The sequence below is a fragment of the Panthera tigris genome, chromosome B2 (assembly GCF_018350195.1).
Source record: "Panthera tigris isolate Pti1 chromosome B2, P.tigris_Pti1_mat1.1, whole genome shotgun sequence".
Taxonomy (NCBI): Eukaryota; Metazoa; Chordata; class Mammalia; order Carnivora; family Felidae; genus Panthera; species Panthera tigris.
The window spans coordinates 5391342-5414563 of record NC_056664.1 but is presented as its reverse complement, the minus strand read 5'-3'; the positions used below and the strand labels follow the sequence as shown (position 1 = coordinate 5414563).

General features: G+C 50.4%; 1 protein-coding gene across 2 annotated transcripts in view; it reads right to left on the bottom strand.

Moving 5' to 3' along the window:
* Positions 1-1140: 1140 nt before the first annotated feature.
* GPLD1 (glycosylphosphatidylinositol specific phospholipase D1) overlaps positions 1141-23222 on the bottom strand; it is a 67815-nt gene continuing 45733 nt past the window's right edge. For both annotated transcript variants that reach the window (XM_007074417.3, XM_042985604.1), the window contains 14 exons: positions 23090-23210; positions 20657-20796; positions 18465-18651; positions 16174-16284; positions 14818-14892; positions 14565-14721; positions 13918-14059; positions 13030-13135; positions 12851-12944; positions 6792-6968; positions 6289-6449; positions 5066-5092; positions 4893-4943; positions 1141-2374 (listed from right to left, as the gene is read on the bottom strand). In XM_007074417.3, the coding sequence (XP_007074479.2) occupies positions 2288-2374; positions 4893-4943; positions 5066-5092; positions 6289-6449; positions 6792-6968; positions 12851-12944; positions 13030-13135; positions 13918-14059; positions 14565-14721; positions 14818-14892; positions 16174-16284; positions 18465-18651; positions 20657-20796; positions 23090-23210 (1636 nt within the window). In that variant the 3' untranslated portion in view covers positions 1141-2287. The remainder of the gene's footprint in view (positions 2375-4892; positions 4944-5065; positions 5093-6288; positions 6450-6791; positions 6969-12850; positions 12945-13029; positions 13136-13917; positions 14060-14564; positions 14722-14817; positions 14893-16173; positions 16285-18464; positions 18652-20656; positions 20797-23089; positions 23211-23222) is intronic.

Genomic DNA, 23222 nt, shown 5'->3' with positions numbered 1-23222 from the left:
GTGGCCTGAGCCCAGGGCAGAGTGGCCCCCGAGTACGCTCTGTGGTGTGGGTGTTGAAACATGGATAGACGTGGCTCTCTGGTGTCCTGAATCTGTGTGGTGGTTTTCAAGACAAAGTCTCTCTGATAATCCTTAGATTTCACAGGACACTCTCTGGCCCACCTCAGAGCACCTGCTGCTGGTCCTGTGCTATCACTGTAAAGTAGGCTATAAACGTTAACTGTGACAGGGGAAGAATTGAAAGCCCAGAGGACTTTGATTTGACTGAGATCAGACACAATTGAATTTTGGCCTTTTTCCTTTTGGTGTGACTTAGTTTGCAGACTTGGGTAAGACAATTTTTTGGATGAGTCCCATCTCGTCAATAAAAGGGAAATGGCAATTACCTCCTTAGTCTGCAGAGAAGTCACTGATGGTTTATCAGGTTCTCTAAGGTGCTCACATCAAGGAGGATTTCAAAATGTCAGCCAGCTCTGCTTAGAGGACAGTAAGTAATAAGATGGCCTACAGTGAAAATTACAAAGTTCAGTGGTTTTAAGTTTTGAAACGGACTGAGCACATAAACTTCTGTAAATAAAACGATAATACCAAATACTTGGTTACGTAAGCGAGCAGTCTTATCGCCTGTTTCACAAGTTCAAGGAACAATATTCTTCAGACTGTCCATTTTTGGAAGGCAGAAAATAGCATCCTAAAATGACATCTGAACACTCGCTTTATTCTTGATAAACCGATTGTGATGAATAACCACTAAATAAAAAGATCGTGGGGAGTCATTCTAAGAGTTGTACACAGCTTTATTTTTTGGAATTGCAATGTTAAACACACTTTAAGTGGTACCTGTGGAGGTGGGCTAATGGATGGTGCCTGGACAGGGGCATTCAGAGATCTGAGTTTATTCCAAGACCCACTTCAGATCGCTCTAAATCTGCAGTACAAAGGCACAAAACCATTCTGATCTTGAAGCAAGTTGTTACATATACATAGAAAAACAGACCACAAGTATGTACATGTGTTTTGAGATCTTGAAATAAAGGTAACTGAGTTAAATTAAGTTCAGATTTGTGTTAATGAGAGCTATTTCCCTTAAGCTAAAAAGAATAATTCACATAAGTAGAACTAGCAATAATTGTTACCCAAATGAAACCAAATGGTATTTGTGCTTTTTGCTGTTCCCTAGGGAACCATGCAGATGACCTGCCTCTCTTTAGGAAAGGGGACAGTCACAGGACTCATCCAGAGGTGACTTTGTGTCCTGTTTCCCTGTATGTACTCACCTGTGCTCACAATTAACTCTAGTAGCTTTCCCTAGATTTCTAATTCAACTCTTACTCTTCTGCTGGACTCCTTCTTTGGACCAGTCTCTACTCTGCCTCTAGAGAAGCTGGGTTCTTGTCATTACTTCTCCCTGCACTTTTAGTACCTTTCACTAGTGTGCTTCCCTGTTACAGGATCAGTAGTAATGGTTTCTCACATTTTTAGTGAAGCTAAAACCCTGGGGTAGATTCCTTTCCCTTAACTATGCCGCACTGCAGGACTGGCGGATGAAATCTGCTAAAACCAGCCCAGGAACAAGAGAGACCAAGGCCTGCTTCTCTGCCTGGTCTCTTGCAGTGGCCGCTGGCTCAGGCCAGATCTCTTCTCTCTACATAGTTTGTACCAACTCAGTGCGACAGCAGCTCCTCTTGGGAGGTCCTAGAACAAGTGGAAAGTCACTAGACGCCACAGTTAGATTTGAGGGCACTAAAAGGTAAGGAGGTTTTAGTCTTGTATTTATCCTTCACTATACGAAACACTGAAAATGAAATAATCCTCCCAAGAAGGGACCAAATCAGTCACAGCAGGTGCCTTTGCAGTTGTGAGGTTATCCTTCACCCCCTTTTCACTATACTAGTTCTCTAATTTGTTTTCCTATATACTACACTATTTCACTTTGATTGGAATGGGTCACTGTTTTGAAAAGGAAATTTTTAGGAGAAATTGTGATAGAGAACCACAGAGAGGTCTTTCCAGGCATCAGAAGGACGTAGCTAGTCCTGTGAAGAGGAGAGACGTTGTACAAAGGTCTGAGCACAGGCAGTAAGTCAGGAATAAGTTTAAATGCAAGGGAAGCAAGGACTGAAACTCTGGAAGAGGACGGGACCTGGCTCACCAGAGCCCCTGTCACCATCTACTGCATTGTCGTCCCAGACGGGGACATCTCCACTCCCAGGAGCCCCGCCCCCAGCAGGAACGCTCCCCCTGGAGATGACTGGGCACAAGAGACGGACGCAGAGGAGGACAGCCTTTAGTCTAGGCCAAGGCTGTAGACGTGAAGTGCCCCAGAGAGTCGGGCTCCCAAAGAGCTCCTTCCAGCAGCAACGACAACTTGGTTCTGCAGAGGACACAAAACATTTTGATGATTCATAATGCCTTTAGTTTCTGCCATAATCCAGGCATCACGTTATGCTCTGGTGATAAGATGTTGTTTAAATCCCGCATTCTCAGATCTGGAGGTTCAGAAAACCAGGGCTGAGGAAGTTCCGTCCCTTCTCTGGGGGCAGGCCCTGCTGCTTGAAACCATTTCGGAACCGTCCTTCAGAAGTGTCTTCAAAGCCTGCAGCCAGTGTTTAAACTGTTTTCCCTGGGGGCAGGTCTACATGCTCGGAGCCTGGACTTGATCCTAAACCCAGGCTGGCCAGGGTCCAGCCGGCCAGAGCAGGGAGCGACCGCGAAACGGCCAGACCTCCTGTGAAAAGTTCTACTGATTTGATTTTGAGAACTACACATGGAATCCAGAAGTAATAAGGGCTAACATTTCCTGACCCCTTAACCACATTCCCTCTTACCACACTGCCCTTTGCTGTTTTATACCCTAGTGTGAAAAGGAAAAATGAAAATCTTGCCGCCTTCTTATTTATGGAAGTATTTACTTGATTTGCCTGTAGTTTAGTTTCATAGTTGAGCTGTAGTTGCCTGTAGTTGAGCTTAGTCTCCATTTCACACCTTCCTTTCCTGCCTCCTGTCCAGCTAGTCAACCTCCTCCTGGTTCCTGGCAGCTCACCTTCCCCGGCGCCCGCTTTCTGACTGCCTTTGGCTCTTGCTCAGCATACGTGGGCCTGTGTTACCGGGCACATTTCCACCTAGACGGTAAGCACCTGCGTGCAGGAACCAGACATCAGGTTTGCGTGCTTCTCCGGGGCGTCGTATGACACAGCGCGGCCAAGGCTCACCTGTGCGCCCCGTCCTGACTCTGGCTTCACGCTCTCGAGTCTTCAGACTCCCAACCTGAGTCTCCGTAAACCACCACTCTGACCGGCCTCAGGTGGTCCGTGTCCATCTCTAAGCTGCTCCCATGCTGCCATCCCAGGTGTGTGTTGTGCAGGTGAGGGGGGGGGGGGTGCAGCGCATTCAGTGTTCACCCCAGGGGAATGGTCGTTACGAAGGAGAACGTGCAGCGTTGTACGCAGTCAACCATAACTTACTTCTAGATGATCTGTACCACTCCTCAGGTGGCATAAGGGATGCTGGGTATGTGTGATTCTTACATAATACATGGGTTCTTGATAACGTCTAACTTTCAGAAAATGCATTTTAAATGCAAGCCAAGCTTATGACACATTCTGTCACCAGGCATTCTGAGAATCCTCCCATAAACTTCATCTCTTTTTCTGGATAACCCTAAACTTTTACTTAACCAGGCTTGACTATATAGATGGTAAAGCAAGAGCCATTTGAACTGGTGGCCACCCGAGAGCAGTTTCACTAAACGGCAAGAAGCTGGAGGTCACCCACCCTGCCACACTCCAGGATCTATGAAGGCCTCCCATCCCACCGTTAGTACTGGTCAGACTTTCAGACTATCCTTTAGCCTTAATCCTGTCAACTTCCCACGTGTATAAATCTTGTTTCTCTCTCTCAAAGCTCACACAGTTCTGTAGAACATCCTCTCCTAAATGAATGAATGAGTTAGGTGCTTTAGCTTTATACTTGAAGATAAAACTCTTTAACTGCTGTACCCATTAAAATCCAAAATGTGCATACCTTTTGGTCTAGCAGTCTGCTAAGAATATCATTAGCAGCACAATTAGTTTCTTGTAATGGTTAGAGAGAGGGAGAGAGAATTCCAAGCAGGCTCCATGCTGTCAGCACAGAGGCTGACACAGGGTTTGATCTCCCCAGCTGTGAGATCATGACCTGAGCCCAAATCAAGATTGTCAGATGCTTAACTGAGCCACCCAGGCACCCTGAGGCCTGCACGATTCTATAAAAATGGAAATAACTGAGAAAGGGAACCAAATAAAACCAATACGATGCAGCCATTGAAAAGACCCCAACAACTCCATGTGTATTGGTCTGAGAAGAGCCATCAGATGCTATAGAGCACATGGAGGTGACGAGGCCGTGCAGGTAGAGCGCGTGCACGCACACGTTTACGTGTTTGTCCCGGAATCTGGACGAAACCATGCCAGCATATTAACAGTGGTTATCTGACATGGCGGGGTTTGCAAACTCTCTGAAAGGGCCAAGATGATGATTACTTCAGTCTGTGGGGGACCTCGGTCTCTGGGACAGCTAATCGCCCACCATTGCATTACAGTAGCTGCCACAGAGACACGGGAGCAGGAATGTGTTCTGATAAAACTAGGGACGCTTCATACAAGTCTCAGGTGTCACCCAGCCACTTAAACTGTAATAATCATTTTTAGCTCATGGCCTGTACAAAAACTAGTCCCACAGGCTGTAATCTGCCAGCCCAGCCCTGAGGGCTGAATGGGAAAGTGAGGAGACTGTGTAGGGATGTTATTTCCTTTTTTGTGTTCCTCTTTTTCAAATACAACCTTTTAGATGAAAGACCACCCCCCACCCCAGCCTTAGGATATAAACCTCCAAAGGACAGTCTTCATACCCACCTTGTTTTTCGACCTCACGGTAATCACGGAGCTCCCAAACCTTGAACTTGCCTGTAAAGCAGTGTCTGTTAATGGTCTTTTGAAAACATACTGTAATATCTTATCAGTTTAAAATAAGGGAAAGGGCGCACTTCTGTGGTTTCTCTTTCTTCATTCCTTCAGGAGGTACTTACTTCAGGAGAAATCAGTACATACTGAGCCTGAAAGGAAGGGGAGAGAAGGGAGACTTGTGTTACTGTCGATGCAGGTTTTAACCACTCATCCTGAAGCCCCACATTCACATCTACATTCTGGAGAAGTCCTCAACTCATGCATGCCCTTTGACACCAGAAATTCCACTCACAGGAGTGTAGCTCAAGAAGACAGATGGACAGAAATGTTCATAGATGGATATTTATATCCTTATTTATAACCGTGAAATGAAATGGACTGAGGGACTAATAGCCCCTCAAATAACGTCTACGTAAACTATGGTGTGTCCACAGATAAAACAGGCAGCCAGGAAGTCCACTGTATGAGGATAGAAGGCATGGAGAAATGTCAACTACGTTGGCAGGGAAGACCAGGTCAAGTTACAAAATTGTGTACAAGACGATCACGGCTGTTAATAAGCCCTATCCACACCCACCCTGTAATGGTGAAGAGTGTCCTAAAGAATCAGCTCCTGGTGCAGGGCCCTGGCCTGCCCTCTCCCAGCACCGTGACCTGGTGCACCTTCCTCACGGACATTCAATGTCTTCATCTGGCACAGTACCCACACAGTAGCTTGGAGGTGGCTTGAAGAAGTAGCGGTGAGGGAGACAGGTCTATCAAGTGTTAACGCAGTGCCAAGTACAGAGTAGGTGCACAATAAATGGGAACCATTAAGCCGACAGAAAAGCATACCAGAAGGACACACCTCAGAAGGTTAACAGAAGGCATCGTCTCTGCAGAGTGCAAATCTAGGTAGAGGATTCGTACCACTTGTATTTTCTAAAAGTTTTACAGTGAACTGTACTTTTGCAATTAAATAAGGTTGTTTAAATTTAAAAATGGTGTTTTAGGCACAGGCAACTTAAACCCACCTGAGAAAAGGGATGAACAGGAAGCAGTGAACAGGAAAAAGGGGGTGTTTTGATGGAATCCCAGGGGGCTGCTGTGGGCCCTAACCAAGCAAGGCAGGCTGGGACTGGAACGAGCAGGACCCTACGTCCAACTGGACTTGAGCTACAGCGGCAAGCAGACGTGGAAGAATGCAGGGCTGCTCGGGCCTATGCCACACAGGCAAGTGATTGTGCCCTGACCGCCAGACAGCCCAGAAACCGTCAGAGTTGCGCAGTGGACACGATGTCACAAGGCATCCGCAGGTAGCCACCTTTCCCAACATAGCCTAGGATTCCACACGGGCCCACGTTACCTTTTCCTCAGGACACGGAGCTGCCCAGGACTTGCATCTGCCCGTCATGTCACCAAAGGTGGTCTGTTTGCCATTGTAGACGTACACCCGGCCATCTTCCCCTCCCAGCAGCCCGGACGTGATGTCTGTTATCCGCAGTGGGGCTGCCACGAGGATTTCATCTGCAGACGACAGAAATCTGAACTGGGTCCTAACCCAACCTCCCGCAAGTCCCGTGAGCACATCCCCTAAATCGTCTACCCGGTTTCATCCCAGCACAGTCAAGGCTCTGGTCCCCAGTCGATCATTCCTGGACAACAACTGACGTGCATGGCTCTCATGTTACCACCTTCAAGAAGTGGAACTTTCTCTTGGCTCTGGTCTTACCGAGCTCTAAAATCTACCTAAAGGCCTTGGGTCACTGAGCTGTCGATGATAAGGGCAGAGCCTAGATGACCCAGTTCGGGGGCCAGTCTGATGACTGGGGAGCCAGTTCTTGGCCAGAGGCCCTGTTCCTCTCCTACCTAAGCCGTCACCATCCAGGTCACTCAAGTGCAGAATGCCACCGAATCGGGAGAAGCGGCGGTCTCCGCTGAAGGTGCCGAGCAGAGGCGGCTGCGTGTCCAGCGTCAGTTCATACATCCGACTGGTTCCACCCTGATGCAAGGTCATGGTCAGGAACGCCATCTTAGACTTCTCATCTGAAACAAACCAGGGCATGGTGTCTGCTGCCATCACAGGAATGAAGAGAAAATGTAAAGCGCTGAATGGAGTCCTATTCTCGCTTCAGTCTTCTGTACCTTGAGTGACACAACTGCTCAGAATCCCACGGGACTGCAGGGGGGCGGGGGAGAGGTTAGCACTGACCAATGGTGGCCATGAGGAGACCAAACACTGGGTAGGCTCAGTGATGTCCCATCAGACAGGTCTGACCCCTGCAATACATTCTCCACACAACCATCTTTTTTTTACATCACAAACTTCCTGTGAGATACACAGTCTAAATTCTTCACGAGGCCTTCCGCGGGCTCAGGAGGCCTTAGAGAATCGGCTACTTACAGCTCTAGTGTTTGGGGGCCACGTCCCCCTTCTCACCCGCACGTCACCCATCACAGATTTAAACCACAGCCCCTTCTATTTCTTAAGTCTGGGCCTCTGAACATGATGTGCTGTCTGCCTGGAACCTGCATCCTTCCCCCACACCCCTTTGCCGGCCGACTCCTGCGCTTCTGGAATGCGGCCCTGCTCTCGCCTCTGCTGCAAAGCCTTCCCTTCCCTCCCGTGTGCGGCCACAACACGCTGTGCCTGCTGCTTCCCGTGCCCCTTGCAGGGGAGCCTCGCTTCTGTTCACCGGGCCTCTCCTGCACCTGGCTGTCAGTTCCGTAAGCAATGGGACCGTGACTTAGTCACACAATGTGCTTAGAAACACGTTGCTTGGTTCAGTGCAAGTATGGGATGGATGGTTTTTAAATGGGTGAATATTGAACAGTTTTTAAACAAAGCTAGAATTTCGCCTATATAGATCTGGAACACAACCTCGATTTCAGAAATAAGTACCTTCTCAAAAACAACAATGGCATCTGTCGGTTGGGGTTGCTGGTCCCGGGAGGCTTACGATGACCCAGGCAACGCGTCCATGAACAGGTACAATCTTGTGTCATTGTCTTAGTATTGTGTGTAGAACTGACTACAGTAAAACCTTGGATTGCAAGTAACTTGTTCTGCGAGTGTTCTGAAAGACTAGCAAACGTTGCTAATAAGTTTTAACCTGATCAATGAGCGATGTCTTACAATGAGTCATACATGACCCTGAATGCCACATGACCACAGCTGAGCCACTGGTTCTTGAAATTCGCTTTGATGTACGAGTGCTTTGGATTACAAGTGTGTTTCCGGAATGAATTATGCTTGCAAACCAAGGTCGTACTGTATTTTCTTGGACAGCCTTCCCTCATGCCCTGTTCATAGCCAGCTGTCAACTAGAACCAACTGAAAGCTCAAAGAAGAGCCAAGAGTAGCGGTGGGAATAACAGCGAGGACAAAAAGGAAACAGCCAGCACTTTGAAAGGCTCAGCAATCTGGGCTCTTGAACATAAAGGTACAACCTGACCCAGAACAATATTCTCAAGAGGACAGTGTTTCCATAAACTACAACCGCTAATATTCAGGGTGAAAGCCCAAAGTATGAAGAAACGTCAAAATGAGAAGACATTCTTACGCCCTTCTGCTTCCTGAAGGGACTCGAGCTCCCTGGGGTCACAGAACACAGTAATGCTGGGAGCTCTGGCCACAGGGAGGAGGATGAAGTGCCTGCCTGCAGGGGCGGGGAACAAATGTGGCTTCTCCCTCTGGCTCTGCCTGCCTGCAGGGTGGGCATATCATGCTGGTTTTGCTTCCCGTGGGATGCACACAGACCACAGCCAGGTCTGCCTTCTAGATGCACTCCTGAGTACACACCTCTGCCGCTCGTACTGCAGGCCAGATGTGATGGCCTGCAGACCCAAACTCTCTCTCGGAGAAGTCACCCCATGGTCACTTTGTGGGCCGAGATCAGAAAAGCCTGAATGTGGCTGCCCATCCAGACCACATTCTCCAACCCAGTTTTTAGAAGACACATATTTTGATAGGAATGATTCATGAGTCCACTTCTCAAATGGCTCCAAGTGCAGAAGGTTGGGGGAGGGGAAGCAGTGATTAGCACTTCCAAAACTCTTACTTTTTATCATAGTCACAATTTCAGCACAGTGTTGCTTTCAATTCTCAGAATTTGAAAAGGACTCAAAAATCAGCAAGCCATGAAGACATGGGAGAGAGAACCTTAATGCAGAATATGCATAATGCATAAAGAAGCCAATCCGAAAAGTTTGCGTACTAGGATCCCAACTGTATGCCGTTGTAGAGAAGGCAAAGCCATGGAGAGGTAGAAAGATCGCTGGTTCGCCAGGGCTAGGAGGGAAGATGGATGAAGAGGTGAGCACAGAGGATTCCTAGGGCAGTGAAACTATAATGGATACAGGTCCTACGTTTGTCCAAACCCATGGAATATTCAGCACAAAAAGTGAATTTTAATGTAAACCATAACCTGGGTTCTAATGGTGGGTCCGTGTAGGTCCATCAGGTATAACAGATGCACAGTCTGGTGCAGAAGACAGCAGGGCCCACAGTTCATTTGGGGGGGGGGGGTAGGAGGGGGTTACGGGAAATCTCTGTACTTTCCACTCGATTTTGTTGTAAACCTAAAACTGCTCTAAAAAAGTCTATAAAGGGTTCAGATACTTTAAATTTTTGGCCATTCCAAATACCTCATTTCTGACAGATGGTAACTAGAACTTCCAAGGATCGTGTCATAATGTGTACGTTATATACACCTGAAACATATTTTTCAATAAAATAAATTTTAAAATACTTCATCTTCAGGTTGATGCAAATTAAACAGTGGCTTACAATACACATTTTAAGCAAGAGGGGAAAAAAACAAACCCAAGGTTATGTTTCAGTATTTCTCTATCTGTTATTTGAATAACAAAAGTCATCCAGCAGACCTTGGGTTTTTTAAAAGGGATAGATCAGGATCGGGGGTGAAAGTTTTTTTAAGCACACAAGTGTTTTAGTCACTTCTCAAGACTAAGTTCACTTACTGTGACAGCAGAACACACAGCTGTCGTAACACACGGGTGTGTCCCTGCAGCTGGACCCCTGCACGAGCCACAGGAATGGGGACACCGCTTTGCGATGTGGCTCAACACTTGCGACTCAAACTATGAATCATGTTACTTCACGTGGCTGACTTTCCGGACTACCGTGAAATAGTAAAAACCAGAAGTGTCAAACTTGGGAATGCCAGGATTTTTTACATATCATTCATTACAAAAGGTGTGGAAAACACCCCCAAAAAAGTATAGTGAAGTTGTACAATGCATCTGTTTCTTTCTGGAGACTGACACCCATAGACGTGTTAAACAAAATGGAGATTGTTATGGATTATAAAATTTTATACCCACTTAAGCCATTTCTAATTTTTTGCTATTATAATTAACACTGTGAGAAAGATCTTTCCCTGCAGCTCTGAAATAACTTTCTGAGGGCAGATTCTTAGAGACTATCCATACAGCATCCAAAGGAATGAGTATCTTTAAGGCTTTTGCCATTTAACCAAACCTTTCTAGAAGGGCTATATCAGTTCACATCTCAGCAGCACTGTGCGAGTGCCCACCTCCTCTCAACCCCTTTCAATACTGAAAACGCTTCATAGGTCATCAACACCCTAAAGTCCCCGCTGAATATTTAAGCCGTTCGTTGTGGCCACGTTCTGAACCAAAGATTCTGCCGACCCAGAGACAGAGCTCAGGGTGAAGGGGACAGGCCCGACAGGGTCAAGCTCCAGACCACCAGCATCTGGTGAGTACATCCAGTTGTTCCAAGTTAGGTGACCCTGTACCACAGAGCCGTGATTCCCATCTACACCGAAGCTCTCCCGTGAGCCCCCGGGAGATGCAGATATGCTGACCCTTGGAAGGGAACACAGTGACACTGTCTGCCGTCCACATGAACTACCTGTTGGAGGCAGTTCATGGTTTTCACACTAGTTCCCTACGATCCTTTGAGTGACATCATATCTTTGCCAACTGGGATTTTAGGGGTTATAAAGTTCAGGTACCACGAGAAAATCTGTGTGGATTAAAAATGAGGGTGGTCACGTCTAATCTGATTCCAGGTTTGAGAAGCTGTACGGCAACCAAAAGGAGCCAAGTTCTTAGGACATAGATACAGCATGTGCCACACAGGCAACCACACGGGGCCCCAGGCTTGGCTTGATGCTTTCCAGTCACCCGCCTAAAATTCTGAATAATTTGTAACAAAGGGCTCCACATATTCATCTCGTACCAGGATTCACAAATAATGTGGGTGAAATACAGGCAAAATACACGTAAAAAATAGGTAAATCTGGGGTGCCTGGATGGCTCAGTCGGTTAAGCAACCAACTCTTGATTTCAGGTCAGGTCATGAGCTCACGGTTCATGGGTTCGAGCTCCGCGTCGGGCTCTGTGCTGGCCGTGCAGAGCCTGCTTAGGATTCTCTCTCTCTCTCTCTCTCTCTCTCTCTCTGCCCCTCCCCCACTCACATGCGCTTTCTTGCAAAATAAATAATAAAACCTTTAAAAAATAGGAAAATCTGAACAAGATTCAACTGGTGGATTACATCGTGTCAATAACCTGGTTGTGACACTGTTGTGGTTTACAAGTATTATCTTGGCAAAAACTGGATAAAATGTCACGTGGATCTCCCCATGTTATTTCTTACAACTGCATGTGAATGTATAATGGTCTCAAAAAAGGTCAAATTGTATATAATACACATGTAATAAGATATATAAATTAACCTTTTTATAACTTATACAGTATTTTGAAATAGGAAATTACTAAGACCGTAGGAACGTTAAAACAAAGTTTAGAAAGCTCTAATCACAGCATTCCAGTAGAAAGAGATGTGAGGCAAGTAAAATCACTAATGTGTGTTGCAGGAGTTTGGAAATCACTACCTTGACTGTGTAAAAAGGGGTGGGGAGTGGGGAAGAACAACTTTTCCAAAGCTAAGTCAGCAAGTTCCTGGTGTGACAGTGCTGTGTCCTGAATCATGCAATGAAAGATCTCACCATTCTTTTGCCCAATCCGCTCTGCTTATTATATCGTATGCAACAAAAATCTTCCCGAAAAATAATTTGACAGGATGCAGCTAAGAGCCTTACTATTAGACCCTCTAGTCCAGAAACTCCACCTCCAGGAACCGATTTTAAAACTATTCAGAAAGGCAAGGTTTTCTGTACATGGATATTCAATAAGACCCTGTTCACAACAGTGAAAAATTGGAAACATCCTAAATTTCCAGAATAGGGATGATGTTAGTAAATGTTGGCATGTGCACGTGGAAAAAAAAAATGTGATAGGTATCGAAAACCACATTTAAGAATCTTAGTAACATGAGAACACGCACAAGATATAGAGTAAAAAATCAGGTGTGAAAATGCATATATATTATACACACAACACGTAGTATGAGCTTCAGTTGTTAAGTATCTGGATAAGGGTGATTTCTATATACATCTTTGTATTTTCACAAATTTCTACAATAAACGTGATTCACTTTGATACTCTTGAAGTGAGTACGTTTTTGTCGGCTTTTTAAAAACTCTTCCCCCATAAAGCAAATAAAATAATGGTTTATGAACAAATGTCCTCAGAGCAGGCCTAGTCCTGGTGAATGGATTTACAGAATCTTCTGAACGCCCCTCTCATCCAAGCACAGTGGGACAGGAGCTTTAAAAACACACTAGCTCACTTTCATGGGGGATTTTCAACAAATCTTTGAGAGGGACGTTATAATTTGTATATTGCAAATGATGATGCTAACATTCAGGGAGGTTAAGTAACTTCCCCCCGGGCTTGTGCAGCTTGTGATTAATGAGAAAAGGAAATCCTCAAAATCAGGTCTGTCTGGCTCCAGATTTCACAACTCTCCCCCAGTAGGGCACAGTCAAGGAGCCACGTGAGAAACAAGCAGCCAGGTTTCCTGGCGAATGACCTACCGTGCGTCGGGGCTCCCACCAGCAGCACCTGTTTCCGGGTCCCATTCACCATCACGTGACCACTTGACAAGGAAGTACCCAGCTTCCCCATCGCCTGTGAAATGCAAGGAGTCAGTATGGTACAACTCAGAGAACCCTCCGTGGCGCCCCCTGTCCTGGGGAGGGAGCGGCGGCCATACCTTGTCTCCAGAAATGGTGAACCGGCTTCGGCAATTTGGCGGGAAATAGCCATACACCCGTCCGAGGCTCTGTTTCTCATCCTGAGTGCGGTACAAATGGCCCAGACTGGAATGAAGCAGGCGGGGGTCAGCTGCTGGGGCCCGGGATTGAGAACTGACCGGGTGTTCAGGTCCAGGACCGAGCAAAGAGAAGCCTCCTCTTCCCCACCCTGCCCCCCCCCCCTCCCCGGGATCCTTGGCATGGGAACAGGGGTAGCTTCCAGAGCGAATCCCGGTATTAAGACTCTCCAGGTCCGGGGCTCACCACTCGGCCTCCCAGCTGACAGCAGGTATAGGGAGGCCTACGGTCACGGCTGAACGGTGCTCCCCCAAAATTTGCATGTTGGAGTCCTAACCCCAGCACCTCAGATTATGTATATTTGGAGACAGGGTCTTTAAGGCGGTAGTTATGTTACAATGAGGTCATGAGGGCGGGGCCCTAATGCAATCTGACTGGTGTCCTTGTAAGAACAGAAAGACCAGGGAGGCGCACGGAGTAGAGGCCGTATGAGGATGGAGAGGCGGCCCTCTGCAAGCCAAGGAGAGCCCTCAACCCTGCCAATACCTTGACCTTGGGTTTCCGGTCTCCGGAACGGTGAGAAAAGGACTTCCTGTGCCTTACGCTACCCAGTCTGGGGCACGCTGTCGCGGCAGCCTGGCAAACGGATGCGCCTCTCTACCTCGTTCTTCAACTTCTAAGGAGGAGGATTTGCAACCTCGCCCCAGAGCCTTCTTCGCTTTTCCTCGCAGGGTAAGGCCTCGGCCCCTGTGTCTGAGCCCCACCCTTCCGCGGGCTCCCACGGCGGCCTCGGGTGCCCACCGGTCCCCGGCCCCACCCTGGGCGCTTGCCTGGTGCTGTTCTTCCAGGTCGGGCTCCCGACCAACAGCAACGTCCTGTCGTCCACGCTGAGCCCGTGCAGGGAGTAGCCTAGCCAGGAGAAGTCCTCCTCGCCCCTCACCATCCAGTCGGCCGCCTCCACGTCCAGCTTTTCTACGCGAGACCACCAGCACCGTTTACCCCACACGGGAGGGGGCGGGGCGCCGAGTTTTTGCCGGAGCTCTCAGATACCCCCCAAGCTGTTCGCAGGGCCCCCACCGTCAGAAATGGATCCCCCGCTTCACACGAGAAGGAAAGCTCCAGAGCTCACTTCTGTGGCGCACAGGATGCAATACGGACGGGGTTGGGGGGGGGGGGGGGGTGGGCGGGGCGGGCATCCCTGGGATGCCTTCGGGCTTCCCACGCTTCCACAGAGGGACTCTGCCAACAACCCACCGGCCCCCTTGGATCTGGACCTAGAAGCTGGATCCCTTTTTGTACATCCTGTGACTCTATCCACAGCACCTGCGGGAACACCTGCCAGACTAAACGCTGGTAGATTTCAGTGAAACGATCACGGGATGAGGAAGAAAGGACACGAGGCCACGTGCACCAGCACAGACTAGAGCCGGGAGGCCTCCGCCCCCACCCCCCCCCCAACCCCCCCAACCGGCGTTACCTTTGCCGCTCCCTTTGGGGCCGGAATGAAATGCAGCTACCATGCCCTTCTGTTTCCCTCCACCCGGTGCAAAGGGGGAGCCCATCACCAGATCGGGCGCGCCGTCGCCATTCACATCCGCGGCCAAGAGCGTCCAGCCCAGGTTACAGTAGGTGTCCTGTAGGGGAGACCAGGAAACTGCGTGACACCCAGAGGCCGACGGCGGGATGCGGCGAGGTCTGGTTCACTGCCCTCGGCCAAGGCGCAGACATACCTGGCAGGTGATGGTGACGTTGGGGCGAGAAGACATCCCTCCTCGTGTGGGGCCAAAGTAGACGTACACAGCACCCTAGGCAAGGCAAGGCAAGGCCAGGACGGTCGGGAGGCTTGGGTGCTGAGCCCAGAGCCCCAAAGAAGAGCAGGAGACGCAGGAACGGTGGTAACATAAGCCACACGAGTCCCTACTGTCAGGAGCCCAGGGACGGAAACCCGGCCCACGCATCTGCTGCTGTGCTGAGACGGTTTTGAGGTCACCTCCATCAGACTGGTGGAGCCCCCGACGCGGACACAGTCACTGTCACTCATCTGTGCGTGCCACCCACACCTGTCCGTGCGTTCGCAGGACGATTCGCCCGCCTCCCCCGTTCGAGGCCAGCTCGGTTCCCGGCTCCTCCGTGGGGCCTCCCCTGACCCAGCCCATCAGTCCTCTGGACACGACTCGCGTGTGCCTCGAGACGCACACGCCGTGCCATCACTCTGTGATGCAGACCATTTCCTGTCCTCTCACTTGCCGGTCTCCATCCTCATTCGTTCTAGAAGCATTTATGTGCCACTTTGGGCCAAGCACTGGAGGAACCATGATAAATAACAACACTCTGTCCTCCCAAAAAGCTAGCGAGCGGGCAATGACAACACCACGGCATGAGGGGCAGAGGGTGCCATGTGAGGCCGGGAAGTGTCACCCACACTGGGGTTTGGGGGACAGTTCTGGCACGGGTCTCATGTGGCCTCTAAAGGAAAAGGGAAGAAAGGACTTTCCAGCAGGGAGGGAGCTGCCGAAGCTGGGTGCTGGTGTGCAGGGGCCTGTGGGCCCAGGAGTAGAGGGGGGAGGGCAGAGGGTGAGCTCGTGGCGGGCGGTGGGGTGGGTTGGTGATGAAGGGCCTTTGACCTTTGTGCTCACACATGGCACAGAAGCTGGGCCTGCCATGCACGGGGTACACGCAGACAAGAGCCCACATTCCAGGACCGGATCTGGGCAAGGAACAGGGACGGGGTGGGGTCTGTGCACGAGCGGGAAGATCCAGGGAGGTCACCACTCTGCTGGGATGACAGGGCCTCCGGATCGGCTGGAATCTCCGTCCCCCTACAGCATCCAGCATCTGAGGGGGTCGGGGGAGTAATTTCTGGTGGAATTGAGGCCACACTAAGGCCAGCGAGGCAGGGACTAGGTGGCACCTGGTAACCCGTGGTCACATCAAGGACCCCAACTGGGGGACCCAAGATCATCTCCCTGCACACACTGCGGCCGACACACTTGGCTGTCCGCTTCCTGCAGAGGCTCTGTCCGGCCAGACCCCCCGCCCTGGCCTTCCCCCCCCCCCCCCCCCCCCGCCCCCAGCATCAGCCTTACTTTGTAAGTGAGCTGCTCGGAGCCCACGGATGGGGCTCCCACGGCCAGGTCAGGCACGCCGTCCTTGTTAAAGTCCAACACGGCCAAGGCCGAGCCGAACCGACCTGAGGGCTGAAGAGACACAAGTGACTCCCCCCAGGCCGAGCCACAACCTTCAGAAGCACACAGGACTCCCCGGGAATACAGAGACCCAGACCCCTGCCCTGGAGCCCCAGGGCCCAGGAAGGAAGCAGCAACCTGTGACACTCCTGAGAGGCCCAGACTCCCCGCTGGGCGGCTCTGCCCTAAGGATATTTTTGGCAAGCCTGTCTTGCTTTAAGGGGAGGAGGGGGTGCCAGGAAGAAGAGGGTCCATCCTCACAAGTTGCAGAGTTAGAAACCGGTCTAATGTACATTCTGCCCCACGTTCAGGGCCAAACTCCCTCTGGGAAGCATCCAAAATGATCATCACACCCACCAGCAACGACAGCTAATGTCTGATGAGCACTCAGGATGTTCTAGAGCCACACGATGGCCAGAGCAGGGGCCACGAGCTAAACGTGGCTCTTAAAGTAATTCACACTGAACACATTAAAAATTCAGCTCCCCAGAGGCACCAGCTGCCTGGCAAGTTCTCAAGAGCCGATGCACTTAGTGGCCCTACGACTGGACGGCATAGCTACAGGATGTCGCTACAGAAAGTTCTGGACAACACTGCTGAGGACCCCGTTCTAAGCACCTTACACGGACTAGGGCAGGCACGTTTATTATCCCCCCGCTCGCGGTTTACAGGTAGAAAACCCAGCCCGTTCAGGGACAGTTTTCTTCCAAGGTGGATTTCCTAGACCTTTCATCTCCCACCCTCTGGAACCAGCCTCAACCCAAACGCAACTCCCTTCGTCCTCCCGTTCTTACACAACTTCTAGAACAATGACCAGTCTTGCACAAGTCAGTGGTTTGCCACATACACACGGCCCAGAGCCCGCGTCAATTACGTATGGCTCATGGTGCTACACCCGCGTGCATGGTGCCTCTGAAGACTGCCCCTTCCTGCGAGGCGGGAACTCGACAGACTAGAAAGGAATGCTCCAGGGCACAAAGCACATGGGCCACGAGGAAGGGGCCACGACGGGTGCGTTTCACTCTACAGACAAGGACACAGAAAGGCTCACTGCAGACTCGGGCTGGACCGAAGGAGTCCCCTCCCTAGTCCCGCCTTCCTCTGGCCATCTTCCTTCTCCTCGCAGGCCACTGGGAGACGAGAACACAGAGCTGCCCCCTCCACGTCCCAAGTGCGTGACCCTTGATTGTCCCCAGGCGGCAGCCGCCGCTCTCGCTCCCCATCTGCAGGAGCCCAAAAGGTTAGACCCTACCCAAAAGGCTGACACGGGAGTGGCTTTGTGAAGAAGTCAGGAGCAAACAGCAGTGGGCAGACTGATTTCGGAGCTTTCTCGTGTGGTGTCAGAAGGTTCCAAAACATGCTGTCCCTCCGGGACTGTGTAACGTCGCACACCGGCCAGCCGACTTCGGACGAATGCTCACATACAGGGCCCCTCCCGTCAGGTCAGGTCCTGACCCCGTGCTTGTCATTTGTGGACATGTGTCCAGGAACGTCGTCATCTTGTTTGGTCTCCACGGCATTAACTCGGCAGCAGGGGGTCTTGCCGTTTCCCCGGGACAGGAACCAGCTTCTGATCCAAGTCCGGGGCTCCCTCCCCCGGTGCTTGGTGTTCGGAGCACGCAGTCCTGCCCCAACTCCCGCACTCGTCTGTGCCGAGGAGCGTGGCCGCAGACAGCTCTTGTGAGAACGAATGCCGGTCACGTCCCGGGGGAACCTTCCAGGCTCCTGGTGCTCCCAAGAGGGGTCAATGCAGACTCCGTGCATCCATATAGTCCGTGTGGGATTTTTCTGCTGATGAACCACTTAAAACCAAGGAATGAGGGGCACCTGGGTGGCTCAGTCGGTTAAACATCTCTGATTCCAGCTCAGGTCATCTTATGTTTTGTGGATTCGAGCCCCACGTCGGGCTCTGTGCTGACAGCTCGGAGCCTGGAGCCTGCTTCCGATTCTGCGTCCCCCTCTCTCTCTGCCCTCCTCCATTAGCACTCTGTCCCTCTCTCTGCCTCTTCCCTGCTCACGTGCTGTCTCTCGCTCTCAAAACTAAAAACAAGCATTTAAAATAAGCATCGGCTGCCGGCTGTGTGTTGCTATCGTCGTTCTTGGGACTGGCTGTTCACTCTGGAGACTCGGCCGAGAAAGACAGGCAATGGCTTATGGACACCAAAAGGAAAAACTGGAGATGGGCGCCTCACCTCGAAGCCCTCCAGGATCACGTGGGCCTCCTTGTCAAGATCCAGGTCGATGGGGGGCAGGCCCAGGTCGTTGCCGTAGAGGAGGTACACGCGACCGACCTGGACGTGGCCGGGGCGGCTGTATCCCGGAGCGCCCACCACCAGGTCGCCGTGCCCGTCCTGGTTGAGGTCAGCTGAGGTCATTGCCCTGCGGGGAAGAAGAGAGGACCCCCCCGCAGTATCTGCTGAGAACTATGGGTAAGACGGTCTCCTGTGTCCTTCCTCCCTAGAACTTCCTCTTGTTGACTTCTTCACCCTGCCTGACTGCGGAGAGCACTCACGTCTGAGTTTACGTTGTTCGTGTGATTCGGTCTTGCTCTCCAAGAAACATAACGACGACGACACTGAGGCCACCAAGGCCTCTGGGCATTTCTGGGCCCTATGACCCGAGCAGGTGAAAAGCATCTTCACAGAGCCTCAGGTCCTCTATGCAAAACCCAGAATAGCTGTGCGTGGTCCTGAGCTCGCCTGGCAAGAGAGGACAACTGCACCCAGCCAGTGGCACGGGCTCTGACAGGTCAGGTAACAAACAGACACGAACTGAGTCTGGGACAAACTTGTGTTAAGTATACATGCTATCTCTACCTTAGCTGCACAGGGTGCCGTGTGCTGTGAAAAATCCTAACTGTTCGATGTAGTTAGTAGATCTTGCTTTCTTTTTTTTAAGTTTATTCATTTATTTTTGAAAGAGAGCGAGACAGCACAAGCAAGGGGAGGGGCAGAGAGAGAGAGAGAGAGAGAGAGAGAGAGAGTGAGAGAGAGTGAGAGAGAGTGAGAGAGAGAGAGAGTGAGAGAGAGTGAGAGAGAGAGTGAGAGAGAGAGGGAGAGAAAACACGGCATGAACCTGTGAGATCATGACCTGAGCCAAAATCAAGAGCCAGACACTTAGGCAACTGAGCCCCCCCCAGGCGCCCTAGTGGGTGATTGTAAATGAGAATCTATGATTGAGCAGGTACAGAAGTAGACAAACCCAAAGGTTCAAAGGTCTTTGCTGGGGCAGCTAGAAAGACCAGAGATCATCTGTTTATTCTCGTTCTTATGGCCACAAAAGGAATAAAAGGCAGAACAGAGGGAGACAAGTAGTTTCCAAGGGGCTGACAGGCACCAGGGAGACACTGCTGTTCCCTGCGCTCTGAGGCTGGGTGCAGGGGAGAGACCTCCATCTTCACTGCTGCTCCCCCACCCCCACACCCCCCTGTCCTCACACACACCCCCATGTGACCGCAAGCCTAGCAGGAGGCCTCCTTTGGCTCCTTCGGGAAGGCGGCCACGAGGAGCCATTATGCGCGACTGAACGGCCAGTAAAAACAACATTCACCTCCCATTCCTGTGCTGGGGCTGCATGCGTTAGTGGCCCAAAAAAGAAGAGCTGTCAGTAAATGTTTCCAAGGGAAACAATGTCATATGGTTTTAAGGAGCGTGGCTTAAAAAAGAAGTGTCCCCCAACCTCCAGAAAACAATCACTTCTATGTACTGGGGCTCGGTTTTGGTTGATTATTAACATCAGAGGAATCCCCAACATTGTATTTATAATTACCATGGTTTACTAGGCTTTTGTCATATGAAGTCAGGATATTCCGATCACTGGATTAGCCATCTGTTCATATGCTTCTAATGTCATTAGATTCCCAAACGTCTGTGACATTAGGTCTTCAAGAACATTGAAGCTTTGCAAATATTCTGTAATACTTTATTGTTGTAATTATTCAGTCAGGTGAAAGCTCCTTGTATTTAAACACATTTTCACCAATTTTAAGGAGATCGTGGTTATTGGGTTTTGAAAATTTTTTTAATGTATATTATTTTGAGAGAGAGTCCAAGCAGGGGAGGGGCAGAGAGAGAGAAAGAGAGAGAGAGAGACAGACAGACAGATCCAAAGCAGACTCCAGGGTCCAGGCTGTCAACATAGAGCCTGATGCGGGGCTTGAACCCACGAACCGTGAGATCATGACCTGAGCCAAAGTCGGACGCCTAGCTGACTGAGCCACCCAGGTGCCCCAAGTGGTTATTATAAAGATGAAATTAAATTAATATTTTTGTTGGTGGTGACCGGAATGGAATATGACGTGCTAACAGGTGCCATCCGAAATCTGTTCAATGACTGAAAGTCATGCTGATGATAGCATTCAGGAATAGGAGAAACTTCTACCTACCAACCGAGTCTTGCATAGGGAGAAGACAGGAAGTAAGAAGCCAAGGGGCTGGAGACGTGCTTCAGCGACTGCTGAGAGCCGCCCGTGAACATTGCCCGTATGTTCCTCTCCAGAGCCTGGTACGCAAAAGTAAGGGAATCCTGGAAAACAAAATTAGTACAGGCAGGTAAAGACACATGGCATCATCGGCAAAACTATTATTTCTTGTCAAAAGTATTAGACTGTCTAAGGGAAGCCAGTTTTGACAAGTGATAAATAAATAAATAAATAAATAAATAAATAAATAAATAAAGTGCTGATTCCAATCAATAGCTAAGACCACTTGGGATGGGCAGTCAGGGCAGGCCAATCACTATCCCAGTATGCAGGGCGGGGGGAGGGCGGGGTGGAGCGGTTACAGCCCCAGGTCTCATGCCAGCGGGTAAGGAAGTTTGCTGGGGCTTAGCCTGAACCAAAGTCAGGATGGTCTGTGCTCTGTGTTAACCTGAAGAACAGAATGAAAGAAAGCTAATGGATTAAAATAGCTTAAGAGTTCATTCAATATGGAACTGATTGTGTATCTGTGTGTCTATGCATGTGCAGGGGCATGTCTACGTGTGTGTCCATGGGTGTGTGTGTGCAGATCTCTGTGTATGTGTGCGTCGTGTGTGTGCATTTCTGTGTCCGTGTGTGCGTGTCTGTGCATATTTTCACCCCCAAGAACTGGAACACCACCGAGATGCCCCAAACACCCTCCAAACCACAGCAGGTAGAGGCACGTCAGGCGGGAGAGCTCAGCTGCAAAACACCGGAGCGGGGACCGGGCCGTCCGTGTGGGATGCTCAGCTGTTCGTAACTTGCTCGCGCACCCAAGCGGCCCTGAATAATCCGGCCACATACCAGATCCGTCCAAGCCCAGGGGATACAACTCTAAATCCACCTGAGGGCGTCACGAGACCAGACCAGAATTCCGAGGCCGGCCCCGGGTGGAGTGGCATCGGCCAGAGCTGGGGGACAGCCCCTCGCAGCTCGGGCTCCAGAGAAGAGCCCACTGAGGGCCCTGCAGGAAAGGCCCGTGCCTCTGGTTTTCCCATCCGGTCCCCCTGGCGGGCTGCACATAGACGCCCAGCCTAATGCCCAGCTCTGCCTTGCTCGTTCAGCCAGGAAGCATTTAATCAGCACCTGCTGTGTGCCAGGCCACGACAGGCCTCAGGAACATAAAGTGTTTCTCTTACAGGACTTCCCTTTTTATGAAGGGGATCCAAATAACTAGGACAAGAGGATAAGTGCGTGATAGAGGATTCCGGGTCAGGACTGGCTGTGTAATTTGTGGAGCCCGGTGCAAAATGGAAGCACAGAGCCCCTAGGTCAACAGTGAGTAGGAATTTCAAGGCAGCAACAGCAGAGCGCTAACCCAGGTAAGGGGCCCTTCTCGGGGCGGCTGCAGCCCGTCCCCCGTGTCGGCACTGCTTGCACCCCCACAGAACAGACCCGCCCAGGCCCTTGCCCAACTCCCAGAGGCGCCGTTTAGACGATGTCGCGTGAACCCTTCTCCCGGCGTTCAGAGCTCTTTCACAGTCCGGTGCCTTCCCAACCTCTCCGAGTACCTTGTATCCCTTGTCTTGTTTTCCAGGCCAAAAAGTCTACCCGTATTTCCAAATATCCCCCAAACCTTCCCAACCCACAGAGATACATGCTCACTGATGAAATATAACCTCCTGTTCAAGGCCTAAGTCAAAGAGGGAAGTTTTGTCTCACAGGCAGAGTATTGCCCACCCGCGTTGTTTGTTGCATACTACATACATATGATTATCTGTATACTTATCACCCCAATTAGACACCTTTTCTCAAGGTCACAGTCTATTTCCCTTTCATCTTACACACCCAGTTGAGTGTCTGACACTTAACGTTTTTTTTATTATTAATTTTTGAGGGACAGAGACAGAGCATCGGCAGGGGAAGGTGAGAGAAAGAGAAAGAGAAAGAGAGAGAGAGAGAGAGAGAGAGAGAGAGACAGACACACACACACACACACACACACACAGAACCCAAAGCAGGCTCCAGGCTCTGAGCTGTCAACACAGAGCCCCACACGGGGCTCGAACCCACGAACTGTGAGATCGTGACCAGAGCCGAAGTTGGACGCTTAACTGACTGAGCCACCCAGACTCCCCAAACTGTCTGACACTTAAAAGATGATCGCATGGATGGATTTCATATGCAGCATCTGCCAGGGCCACCTCAGGCTCCGCGGGACTTGCCAAAGGCCACAAAGGTCCCGACTCACATCTCAGGACGTCTCTGGAGAAGACCAGATTTGGAGGCCAAGGGTATTTGCTGGCCTGGAGGCGCACAGGGCGCTCAGTGAACAAGTAAACAGCCAGTACGTCTGCAGGTCAAGATCGCAGTGGGCAGCTCACACCCTCCCCCCCCATAGCAACAGAAAACTCTTACCGAGGTCCAGGAATCCACGCGGAAGAACACTCCTCTTTCAGTATAGTTTATATTTTTTCCAGTCTCTTTAGTGAGGGACGCAGTCAAATTCCTATGGAAATCACTTTTCTGTACTTTGGAGCTGCGGGAAGGG